Source organism: Musca vetustissima, unplaced genomic scaffold (assembly GCF_032173495.1).
Source record: "Musca vetustissima isolate MV318-11 ecotype Yass unplaced genomic scaffold, APGP_CSIRO_Mvet_v1 utg5850, whole genome shotgun sequence".
Classification (NCBI taxonomy): domain Eukaryota; kingdom Metazoa; phylum Arthropoda; class Insecta; order Diptera; family Muscidae; genus Musca; species Musca vetustissima.
The window spans coordinates 260,143-272,661 of NW_026882399.1; the positions used below are offsets into that span (position 1 = coordinate 260,143).

Genomic DNA, 12,519 nt, shown 5'->3' on the forward strand with positions numbered 1-12,519 from the left:
TGGGTGCGTATGAGTATTTTTAATAGAGGAGAGATTTTTTGTAATTTTTTTTAAAAATACTTAGAATAGGAATTTTGAGGATTTTAAAACGGATTTGCAGAGAGAACATTTTGAAGTTTATTATACAATTTTCATATTTGGGTGTTTGCCTTATCGAAATGTTTCAAAATTGAGGTGAATTCAAAAATTTCTATTTTTTAAAATTTTTTTCTATTTTACAATTTTTGTAAAATTTTTTAAAAATACTTAGAATAGGAATTTTGAGGACTTTAAAAATGATTTACAGATAGAACATTCTGAAGTTTATCATACAATTTTCATATTTGGCTGTTTGCCTTATAGAAATGTTTCAAAATTGAGGTGAATTCAAAAATTTCCAAAAAATGTTTTTTGATAATTTCCATTTTTTGTTTAATTTTAATATCCTTGAGTTTTCTGTTCTGTTTTTGGTATTTATTTTTAATGCTACACCAAAAATCCCCTAGCCATCCCTGCTGATAATTTCGCGCTTCAATGAAATGCGATACGTTTTGTTTTTTTTGGAGTTACTGATGATGTTTAAAGATGATCAACATGAATTCTGAATGTTTTGGTATTTTTTCGTTTCGTTTCTCTACTGATGCTAGGAGAGATATATTTTTTGCTTGGCTTAGGTTTTGGTCAAATCAGCCACGCATCTTTTTTTCGAACATGGTCTGGCTGGCTTAACAATCATCCGCCATCCAAAAGATGATGAAGTCCATAAGTTTCACTTGAGGATTTTTGTTGGCAATGGATTTTCAATTTCTTTTTTTTTTTGTACACTTTTTTTCCTCAAATACATTAAGTCTTTAAGTTTTGCAGTAGTTGAAAATGTTGACTATGAATTGGAATTAACACAACTCCAATGTAGAACTGATGATGACGATGATGAGCTGTTGCCGCCGCCGATCCGTTGTCTGGGTGAAAAAAAACCTCGAAGAAGTTGGTAAAAAATTCCTGAAACACACCTTAAAATCACTTGGGGATATCACTTGCAGTAGAAATGAGCTAAAGTCTTGCGGGATTTTTTTTTGTCGTGAGCTGTTTGGAGGTCGATATTTTTTCTGGTGTAGCTTCTTCGTTCAATGAAAGAAAATTAAAAATAACCATGAGGAGGAGAGGAGTTGGGGACTGATGCGTATGCCATCGATTTTTTTGTTTGGTGAGGAGACGTCTTTAAGACTTTCATTCATTTTGATTTCTTTGTCATTTAAAAGTTATTGAACATGCATTGATACACGTTTGTTAACATATAAACAACATTTATACCCGTATAAATGAAACCCATGATGATGATGTGGCGGATATGCAGCCTCTCTATGGCAAGGCAATGATGGTGTGGTGGCTGTGGCCCCAAAAACAACCAAGCAAACAGGTCATGGGGGGCTTTGCTGGTTTTCAAGCCAGGCCAGGCCATAAAAAGAGCAACAAGCTTGCGTTAAGTAAGCATCACATGACACTTGGCTTGCAGTTCATAAATAATCGTCTTAAATGTAAAGATTGTGTGTCCTCTTCTTCATCATCTCCTCGTTTTGGGGTCTTTTTCTGAAATTTAATTTCGGTTTTTTGCTAATTTTCCGTTTTTTTCTCCTCCAAGATTAAGCTTAAGCTTTAATTCTTTGGCCCTGTGTTTCTGTGTGAAATGTATGTGATGTGATTAAGCCGGGAATATTTTCAAGTAATTTTCATTTTTGTCCAAAACGAAAATCCTTTGTAGCATTTTAAATAGTTTTCAAATCGAAAAAAAAACTCTGAGGTTGTTTAACAAAACGTTTACAACGAAATGGATTTCAATCAAAGGAATGTACAAAAGTTTTTTTATTTTTGTTCTCTGCCTCAGGAACATTTTTAGCATATTAAAATTGTTTTGGATTTAAACATTTTTTTGTTGGACTCCTTTAAGTGCTTAAGAAAGCATTTGATCCCATTTTAATATTCTAAGATGCTTTAAATGAAATACGTGTATGGATTGTCACACAAAAAACGACGACGATGACGGGACTTAACTGCTCCAAACTGACAACTGACTGAAATTATTTTGCAGAGCTATGTCGTCGTCGTTGTTGTTTGCCATTCAACATTTATTCGTTGTTTTCGAAATTCATTACGTTTATTGTTTTCTTAATTCACTTTTGGTTGCAATTTCACAAAACCAAAGTTGCTTTGGGTTTTTTTTTCGTCAAGCCGCCAAACCAACCAGTCATTTTTACCACCATGGCCATCATTGTCATCACCAACCATCGTCGTCATCATCATCATCAGTATATATGGCCATTGTCATCTTTGCCAGCCAGCCCCGACCAACAACCAGTAGTCATAGCAGAAAGAAACAAATTTAAAATGCATTATGCATCGCGCCTATTTGGCATTTGTATATTTTTATGTATGCAAAAATTGTTAAAGACAGACGGACGGACAGACCTGAAAAAATAAAAACAAAATCCCGGGTTCCAAAAAGACAACAAGAAAGTTGTTAAGTTGCCTTAGTATCTCATACACGTAGAAGGTCACATTTAATGGTTTTTATTTTTGTTGTTGTTGCTGTTTCTGGAGTTGACAAATGACATTACCAATTTGCCAAACTGAAAAGTGTAATGGCCATATTTTACAACACTTGTGGGTAAACAGCCTTGAGATTTTTTTTTTCACAACACCCGTGCTTTTTCCAAGAAAAAAAATTGAAAACAAACAGAAAATACCTTTAATTTTTATAAAATGTTTACAAATACATAAAGTAGAGTTTCTGTTTTAAACAATTAAATCAAAAAAGTTAAGAAAATTTAGTCATAAAGCCAAGAAATTGAGGAAATGAAATTTACCGAACCTGGGAGCGTATGACTATTATTAATAGAGGGTAAATTGTTTAAAAAATTAATTAAAAATAGTTACGTTTTGAATTTTGGGGAGATTAAGGTCTCATATGAAAGCTAGACTTTAGGGTTTAATATAAAATTAACAAATAAATAAAAAGCCTTTACATATCTTTAAGAAAAATTGGCATGAAAATGAAAATTGAATTCAGCAATTTTTTGCAAATGGACGAACTTTAAAAAAATTATTTAAAAATACTTTTCGTACAATTTTTTTGATATAAAGGTGGCATTGGAAAGCTAAAGGTTTGAAATTTAAAATAAAATTATTTCTAAATAGATTTCTACAAGAAAATGTGGCGAAAATAAACATAAGAAAAGTGTACAAAAGTGTCCAAAGAAAAAAACATGTTTTGATATTTTCTTAATGGTAAAAAATTATTTAAAAATAGTTCTAGTTCGAATTTTTAAAACATCAATATCTTGTTGGAAAGCTAAGATATTAAGGTTTTATAGAAAAATATAAAACTAAGTATGTTCTGTTATAGATCCCATTGAAAAATTCGATAAGAAGAACAAAAATCAATTTTTGGAATTTTTGAGAAATTCGCCGATTTCAATTATTTTTTAAAAATAGTTATAGTCGATATATTTTCGATATGAAGGTGGCATATGAAAGCTCAGGATTTGAAATTTAACACACAATTTATTTTATGGTGGATTTTCATTACAAATATTGGCGAAAAATTGAATTTAGAAAAGTTACAAAAACTTGTAAACCAAATACATTTTTTGAGGTTATCGAATGATTAAAAAATATTTTGAAGTAGTTGGAATATTTGGAAGATCGTGGTCTTATTTGAAAGCTAATGGTGTAAGCTTTAAATCCAAATCATTTTTTTAATTATTATTAGGTTTAAAATTATATTTTTTATAAATTAAAAAATGTAATTTGTGTGAATCTCTTTCCTTTTCTTGGTTGTTTGTCCCTTCAGGATTATGATTCACATTCGCATTTCCCCAAAAAAGCTGTTAAATGCCAACTTTGTTTTTTTATGAACTCCTCTGAGAAAAATGTGTTATTTTTTTCAAAACTAAAAATTTGATTGATGGCTTTTGGGGCGAAATGTTTAAAATGTTTCCTCAATGGCTGTATTCTTTTGAATGATTTCATTTGCAGTTTTGTAGAAAAAAACAATGTTAGGGATTTTTGTGTTTTTTAATCATCGTTTAAATTATGGCTTAGATTTTCGAAAAAAAAATTTACGCATGCAATATCGAAAACATTTAACAACAAATTATGAAATACCAGAAACAAATGAGAAAAAACTTAGACAGGCAAGAATTTCTTTAAATGATAAATGGGTTTTTGAGGGGTCCAGAGATTCCACACTATAATCAAACAGAAAAAAAAATAATTTTATGAAAAATGCAACACCTGTTTTTCTCTATGTAGGAAATTAATTTCTTAGGAATTATAAAAATTATAATTAATAAATGAGTTCCTATTTTAAAAAAAATTATTTTGATTTGTTTGTTTTTCTCTCTCTCTCCTTGCAGACAATTACGGCACAAGTGCAAGCGGTAAGCTTAAAATAAATATTATTTTTCTCTCTTATATATGAAAATGCAAACAAAAACTTATTTTCTTATAACAAAAATTACACAAAACACCATATAATTATTATTTGTTTAACAAAAAAAAAATGGATAACAGCTGCTTGACTTTCTTTAGCTAGGAATATTTTTTTATTTCGAATTAACTACAATATCGATGGCTGTGATCAATTCCCCTAATTATAGTTCCTATTACAAGACGAAGAATAGAAGGAGGTGGAGTAGAAGTAATAGTAACGAAACTCCCAATCATTGAAATTTAGCGTTTCCATTTAACTTACATTGACAGTCTATATAATTATATGATCAACCATAACCCATCATCATCATCTTCTTCTTTGAGACTTCGTCTTATGCTGCGGATTCTCCTGCCAGAAAAAATCCAAAGAAATAAAAAAAAATGAAACCTTCTTCTTTTGGGTTTCAAATGGACAGACAATTGTACTCAGGAGAGAAAAAAAAAACGACAAAAAAATGATGGCCAATAATATGGTCAACAGATACCGAACAGCCAAGCAACACCATCATCATCCTCATCATAACCAAGCACAAGATATGAAACCATCAGGCTCACCACAACCAACAACAACAACCAAAAAACATATCTTTGCGCGATTGTAAGTAACTAAGCCTGGGTATGTCTGATTATTTTTTTTTTTTGGGAACCCAGGCCACAAAATGCCAAATCAAAGCCAGAAAAAAAACATATAAATTTTCTGATTAAAAACCCGCTTATCATTATTATAGAGGATGGTGCGTAAAGGTCTTGGGTGTCTCTTATTTTTTTTTTAATTTTTTTTGGTTCTGAGATGATGATGCTGCTGCGTGTATTTTTTTTTTCGTTTCCATCTACCAAATGATGGTTGGCTGTTTGACTGGCTTAACCTAAAAAAACTTCACTTCTTGAGGCTAAAGGCTTCATTTTTTCGCAATGCTGCCATGAGTTGAAGGATTTGTTATGAAGTTATGCCATCTTTAAATCCCAATATCGGCAGACGGACAGACAGCCAGAAAACAATCTTTCCGCAAAATGTGATGTGAGCAAAAGGTTGCGGGTGTTTTTTCAACAAAACTCACCATTTTTTGTAGATGTTTTTTTCTCGAAACAAATAAAACCTTTTGGCAAAATACTAAATCTTAATATTGTATTCAACAAACTAAAGAGAAAAAACATTCGCAACAACAACAAAAAAAATTGTTTTGAGATTTCCTGTGAAATCTGTAGGGTCTTGAATTTTTTGCAATAAGCCGTAGGAGATAAAATAAAAAAAACAAAAATACATTAAAATTATTTAAAAGAAATATTTTTTTGGTTTGAGCCCATTTCAAGGATGATAAACTGGGTTGGAATCATTACTCGAAATTAAAAAAAAATACAACAACAAATTCCTTCAAAAATAATTCAATTTTAATTTTTATTTCAAAAAAATAATAATTTTAATTATCAATAATAGCAAATACCAAAAAGTGGTGCCTACTTTTAGGAGGATTTTTTAAAACGGTTTTTTTCAATTAAAAAAAAAAAAAATTTTTTTATCATTTAAATATAATTTAATTTTTATATATATAATTTAAATATTATTTATTAAATTATTAAAAAATTAATCGAACATTTCTATATGTATTTTAAAATCCTGTGCATACTTTTTGGGAGCCCTTTAGACAATTTTTTAATAATTATTTCCCCTTCAGTGAATTTATTTTTTTTATAGTTTATTAAAAAAATAATTCTAATAATTGTTAAAACTTATTTGCATTTAAAATCAATCATGAAAATAACAATCAGACATTTCTATTTGCGATTTAAGGTTCCCTGAAGAGGAAGAGGAGAAGAGGAGTTATTATTTCAATGTTCCCTGCATAATTTTAGGAGCCATTGAAGTTAATATTTAATATTTATTTATTTGAATAATTTATTAAAAAAATAATTTCATAATTTGCTAAAGTCTCTCCCATTTAATTATTAAAAAATTGTACAGACAAATTCCAATTGTATTTCAATGTCCAGTGCATACTTTTAGGGAGTCATTGGTGTGTTTTTCTCTAAATAACAGTTTTTTATTATAGGCTTAACAATTTTTTGAATTTTATTTTTAGGGCTTTACATTTTTTTATTTAAAAAAAATTACCAAAAATGTCGTATTTGAATTTGAAGATTTCCTGCATACTTTTAGGAGTCATCTGATCAGATTTTATGTATTTTATTTATTAAAAAATTATAAATTATTTTTAATTACAGGCTTAATAATTATTTCAATTAAGGTTTTCAGATCTTTACAATTTGTTTTAATTTGTAAACAAAAATACACACAATTTCCTTTTTGCATTTCAAGATCCTCCTGCATACTTTTAGGGGTCATCTGATCAGATGTTAATTATTTTTTTACTATATATAAAAAGTCATTAATTCTTTTTAACCTAATGTCTCTCCAACCTTTCTCTTTATATAAAAAATAATTCACTGATTTGTTGTACTGGCAAATCTTTTAATTTATGTCCCCTGTGAAATTTGTGTCAACCTCCTCAATTGACGTTAAGTCTTTAGGCCAAAACCAACAACATATGTTTTGGCACCTTGACGATTGTTTTACTTCGAAAAAAAAAATAAACTCAATCCCAAAATAATATGCAATATTTGTATTGCTCACTTGCAACCATTCCCCTTTCCCCTAACCCCTTAAATGCAGAGACGACATCTGCATGCCGTATTAATAAAACTGAAATCTCCATATTGATTGTCAATTTTATTTATTATTAACGCTCATAATTGTCAAATTTGGCAAATTTATGGCACGCCAAGACGCAAGACAAAACGAAAAGAAGAAAATACGACACGCAAATCATTTAAAGACAAAAAAGAAGAAATACACAAATATGAATATCGTAGTAGATTGGTAAGGAAGGAGGATGGAAGGACACACTATGAGATGAATGCTTGGCTGAATGGGTCCATATAATAAAAATCCACAACGTAAAGTATTTTTATCCACAAATTTACGAGACAAGACAATTTTTTTTTTTTTTTTTGATTGTGAGAGAGATCGACAAGACAAAAGAAGGCCCAAATACGAAATTATGCAAATCTTGAGCCAGACACACACTCACACGCGGATTTGAGTGACATTTCTTGTTTTTGGTTCGGGGGACCTCGATTTCAAATAAAATTTTGCTTGTTATGGCATTTAATTCTAAATACCAATTTTTTTTTTTTTGATAAGCTAGAATGACTGATAATTGCCTAAACACGAGAATTCTAAATTGAACCGAAGCTTGATTAAAAATTCTTTGGATTTTTTTCCATGATTTGATATCTGCTCATTTAAGTTTTGAAAGTTTGTTTGGGTTTTTTCTTCTCCTTCGTTCATTTCTTGGCATCATTTTATATGGCCGCCACATGATCGTACGTCAACTTTACACCACAGGAGGTTGAAGTTTATTTTGTATATTACATGATGTTTTTTGTTGTTGTTGTTGTGGTACGTTTTTTATAACCTGGACCAAAGACACATTCATTGTCGTTGCACTTTTCTGACATTGTCGCCTCTTATTTTTCGAGCTTGAGCTTTGTGAAATGACATTCATATTATGATCACACGCATGCAGGCCCCAAACGAACACGCTTAACATTTTTCCAGCAACAAAAACAGAACTTCGGACAGACACACATAAAACCATTTGGAATATTCATTGAACTCTTGCTGTTTTCTGGGATTCTTGGCCAGGCAGGCAAGCAACGAACCGACCATCCACCGGCACCCAGGTCCGCATATATTTAACTGGCCACAAGTAGAATATGTACGCGCCAATTTGAGTTCTTTATTAGGAGACAAGTTTACCACCATCATGCTAGGCATGGGCTATGGCTTGAATGGTAGGGATCTCTAGAAGTTGGACCATGGGTAAATGCTCACATAAGTTGTTGGGAAGGTGTTGTAACTAGACTTTTTTTTTTTTTTGAAGCAAACACTCAGTCATGGCATGGCATATCATTGTCAGGCTCATCATCAGCACCATGGCAAAGGTCTGTAATGTTTTTTTGGTATGGTTGAATGATGAACGAGTTTCAAACTCATTTTGCGGTTCCACATACAAACACACAGTTGGTGGGTTACTTTTCTTTTTGGAATATTTAATTTCAAATAAATGAGGAACCAAATAATAAAATTTGAAATTGAGAAGAAGAAGAACCTAATAATAGAACTTAGTAATTAAGTTGAAGGTGATTCTGGCATTGATTCTTCAGGGACAAATCATTTGAATGCCACAAATAAATGGTTTATTGCATCAAATTTAGAGTTTTATATAAAAAAAATAAAGCCTACTGGCCAGTCATATGCTCCTCAATTCATTAATTCAATGTTTGGTGCATACTTTTAGGAACAAATATTAATATTTTTTATCTGAATAAAATAAATTTAAAAAAATATATATTTTAATTAAATATATAAAATTTTATAAAAAATATATTAATATTCTTATAAAAAATATTTTTTTTTAAATTTTCCATTATTTTTTTTTAATTTAAAAAAATCCAAAAAAATATTTCTATTAGTATTTTTTTAAATTTGAAATATAAGACCTATTGGCCAGTCATATGATCCTCATTTCATTAATTCAATGTTTGGTGCATACTTTTAGGAAGAAATATTAATATTTTTTATCTGAATAAAATAAATTTAAAAAAATATATTTTAATTAAATACATAAAGTATTTTTATAAAAACTATTTTTTTAAATTTTTTTAAATATTTTTTTTTTAATTTAAAGCAAAATCCAAAAAAGTATTTATTTATAAAATATATATTCTTTAGAAAATATTGACCTCTTCTGACCCTCATTCCCACCAAAACCCTGTTACTGCAATGAAAAAAACTGCTCCCAGATTATCTTCATTATTATTATTTTTGTTGCTTTTCAATTCTTTTCAAACCACAGATTTTTGTTCCCATCATGGCCGCCACCTTCATAAACTTCACAAGAACATTATGAATCCGCAAAAAAAAATTGGGAAAAATATAACAAGAAATTATGATGGATCACCAATCAAGCAACACCATCACAATGTTGTTGTTGTTATTGGTGTTGTTGTATTAAATCCATCTTCTTATACATACAGTTTATACCATGCAACAAACAATAAATTGGCTTAAAAAATATATATATTTAAACTGCATAAAAAGCATTGAAACCTGCAACAAGAAGCGGAACTACATTTCATTGTTTTGTAGCTGGCTGGCTGCAATATTATCCCAAAAATAATAACAACAAAAAATTTAACATCCTTATGATCTGCTTGCTGCCTGGTCGTTTAACTGCAAAGTCAATAATAATTTTCTACAGTATTACAGTTTTTTGTTGGTTGTTCTTTGGATATAAGCCCCTTATCCTGCAGCAGCCAGCCAGGTTTTTTCGTTTGGTTCTAGCTTTTGGTTGCAGCTTGTTTTTTTCTCCTCATGGATTTTTATGTGGCGGATTTGTGTGATGATCCATTGCCGGATTTTTTTCACAACATTGTTCCAGCTTGGCAAAAATCGTTTTTTTTTTTTTTTGTAGAATATTTTTATGGCATTGTTAAGGGTTTTTATGACCAGGTTCGGAGGTTTTTTGCTTTGCTGTCTCTCTCTCTCGGTACTTTGTTGTGGTAATATTTTTGTTAAATGCAATTATGATTTTTTTATTTCGGCTGGAGGAGGGAATGAAGTCAGACAAACGAACAAAAACGGAGGTTTTTGATCTCTGTCATATTGGATTTTTTATTTAAAAAATATCTAATTTTTCCCTTACATCTACATAGGTCGCCCCTAGGCCTTGCTTAAATTGCCTAAATGCCTTTGTACCATATTTAATTTGCTGCCATGTTGTTTCAGTTTTTTTCTTCCCGCTTAATATGACCCTCATCCTATATTTTTCCCATTTAATTTTAATTTCGAAATGGCCTGACTTATTTCCTTTTGTTTTGCAAATTCTGGTTTTCCGCCAGCCAGCCATGTTGTTATTACACTACTAACCTAGCAACCGTAGGTCTGGTTGCCGCCGCCGCCAGCCATCCAGTCAGCTTACACAAATTCTCAACTTGTTTTACACCATGCCTAGCAAATAAGTTTTGCATTACTGGCAAGAATGAAATAAAAAACTCCCCATTTTTTGCACTCTTACAAATATGGCCGATCAAAAAAACAGCCGAACCAAAAAAAAAAAAAAAAAAAAAACTTGCAACAACATGATATTATAATAATATCATGGAACAACAGGGGAAAATGCAGCAGACCCTTTAACATAAAATAATAATAAGTAAATGAAAGGAACTAGAAAAGAAATACAAAATAATTTTCTTAAGCTGTGGTACGTTACTCAAAATATTTTTTTGTGATATCGTGTTGAAAGATTTTTCACAGCCATCCAAAATAAAAACAAAAAGGAAAAAAAATAGGGAACCCTGCTCGCATGTCCACAATAATAATCTTCCGAAAAAATTATAAATAAAAAAAAATTCAAAAAAATCTTATAAAAATTTGTTCTCTTCGGCTTCTTAGTGAAGGGGATACAATATTTTCTGCCCTGGCCTGTCGGGATACCACCATCATTATTTCATTCCATATGCAAACAATTATGATGTCAAATTTGCCTTAGGTTCGGTCTCGCTTTTTGGCGAAATTTAATGAAAATAATATGTTAATATGATTGTAGAGGAAGAGAGAGAGAGAGGGGATAATTGTCTGAATAATCATATCTGAGGGGAAAAGGCAGGAGGGGGAGGGGAGAGGAAAAGAGAGGGAATGGAATAATATTTTGGGGGAAATAATTAGTTCATGTATAAAAATGCAGAGCAAATTGGTAATATTTAATAGAAAAATATTAAGGCGGCCTAAAAGTATGCCCCATAAAATAATTAAAAATTTGTTAACATATGTTTGACCCAATAAATAAAAAAAAATATATATTGAAATTTATTGGCTGCTATTTTTATATGAAAAATATTTCCTAAAGTAATGTTTCCCACAAATAATAATTGGAGCCCCTAAAAGTATGCATCATACGCGATTCTTACCAATATTTCACATATTTCGGGGGTGTTTTTAATAAAATAAATAATAAATAATAAATAAAAATATAAAAAAAAATATTTTTTTGAAAAAAAAAATTAATAAAAGCTTTTTTATTATTTTTATTTTTTTTAAATAAAAAAGTAAAAATAATTTTTTTTTTAAAAGCTTTTTTTAACTACAAAAATATTTTTTTAAAAAAAAAAATATAAAAAAAAATTATTTAAAAAAAAAGATACATAAAAAAGTAATTTTTTTTAAAAAAAGTTTTTTTAAATAAAAAAATTTTTTTACAAAAAAAAAATATATATTTTTTTTTATAAAAAAATAAAAAAAAAATAATTTTTTAAATAAAAAAATATTGTTTTAAATACCGGAATAAAAAAAGTAATTTTTTCAAAAAGTTAAAAGCTTTTTGTTATATATCCATATTAATAAAAATTTATATATAAATATATCCCTCTCAATTTGTATGTTTATATAAATTCATGCCAATCGCCTGTCAATCATATTCATTCATTTTGTCGATAAAGAGAAAAAAATAAAACAACAACAATTGAAAATTCCAAACAACCAATCAAACTACGTAAGGAAAGGAAAAATTACTTATAAAGCATATGAAATACAACAACAACAAAAAACACACATTTGATGGAAAACCAAACCAAACAATGAAAAAATTTGCCATAAGAAGAAGAATGAAGAAAATCTTCGATTGGGAAAAGAAATCAAACAATGTGAAAGGAAAATAGAACAAAAAAAAAAAAAAACAACAACAAGCAACTCTTTTGCTAACTTGACCGGAAATCTGTTTAAAGTCAAAAAGTCCAAAGTGCCGAGAATGCCCCAGTCTCTACACATGTTTAATATTTATTTATGTATTTGTGTGAATAATGACGAGTGTGTGTCTGTGTGTTTAAAAGAAAAAAATGCTGTGGCGGCTAAAATTTTAATTCAAATAAACATTGTGTATATGTATATAACTACTTGATTTGTGTAAAAAGAATTTATCATTTAACACCAAAGTA

The 12,519-nt window shown here is 29.5% G+C and overlaps 1 protein-coding gene across 1 annotated transcript in view; it reads left to right on the forward strand.

Annotated features, from left to right (window-relative positions):
• The window catches only part of LOC133328740 (homeobox protein homothorax), a 176,388-nt gene that overhangs the window by 143,861 nt on the left and 20,008 nt on the right, over nt 1-12,519 (forward strand). Inside the window, exon 10 of the mRNA XM_061537287.1 lies at nt 4,392-4,415. Within this exon, the coding sequence (XP_061393271.1) occupies nt 4,392-4,415 (24 nt within the window). The remainder of the gene's footprint in view (nt 1-4,391; nt 4,416-12,519) is intronic.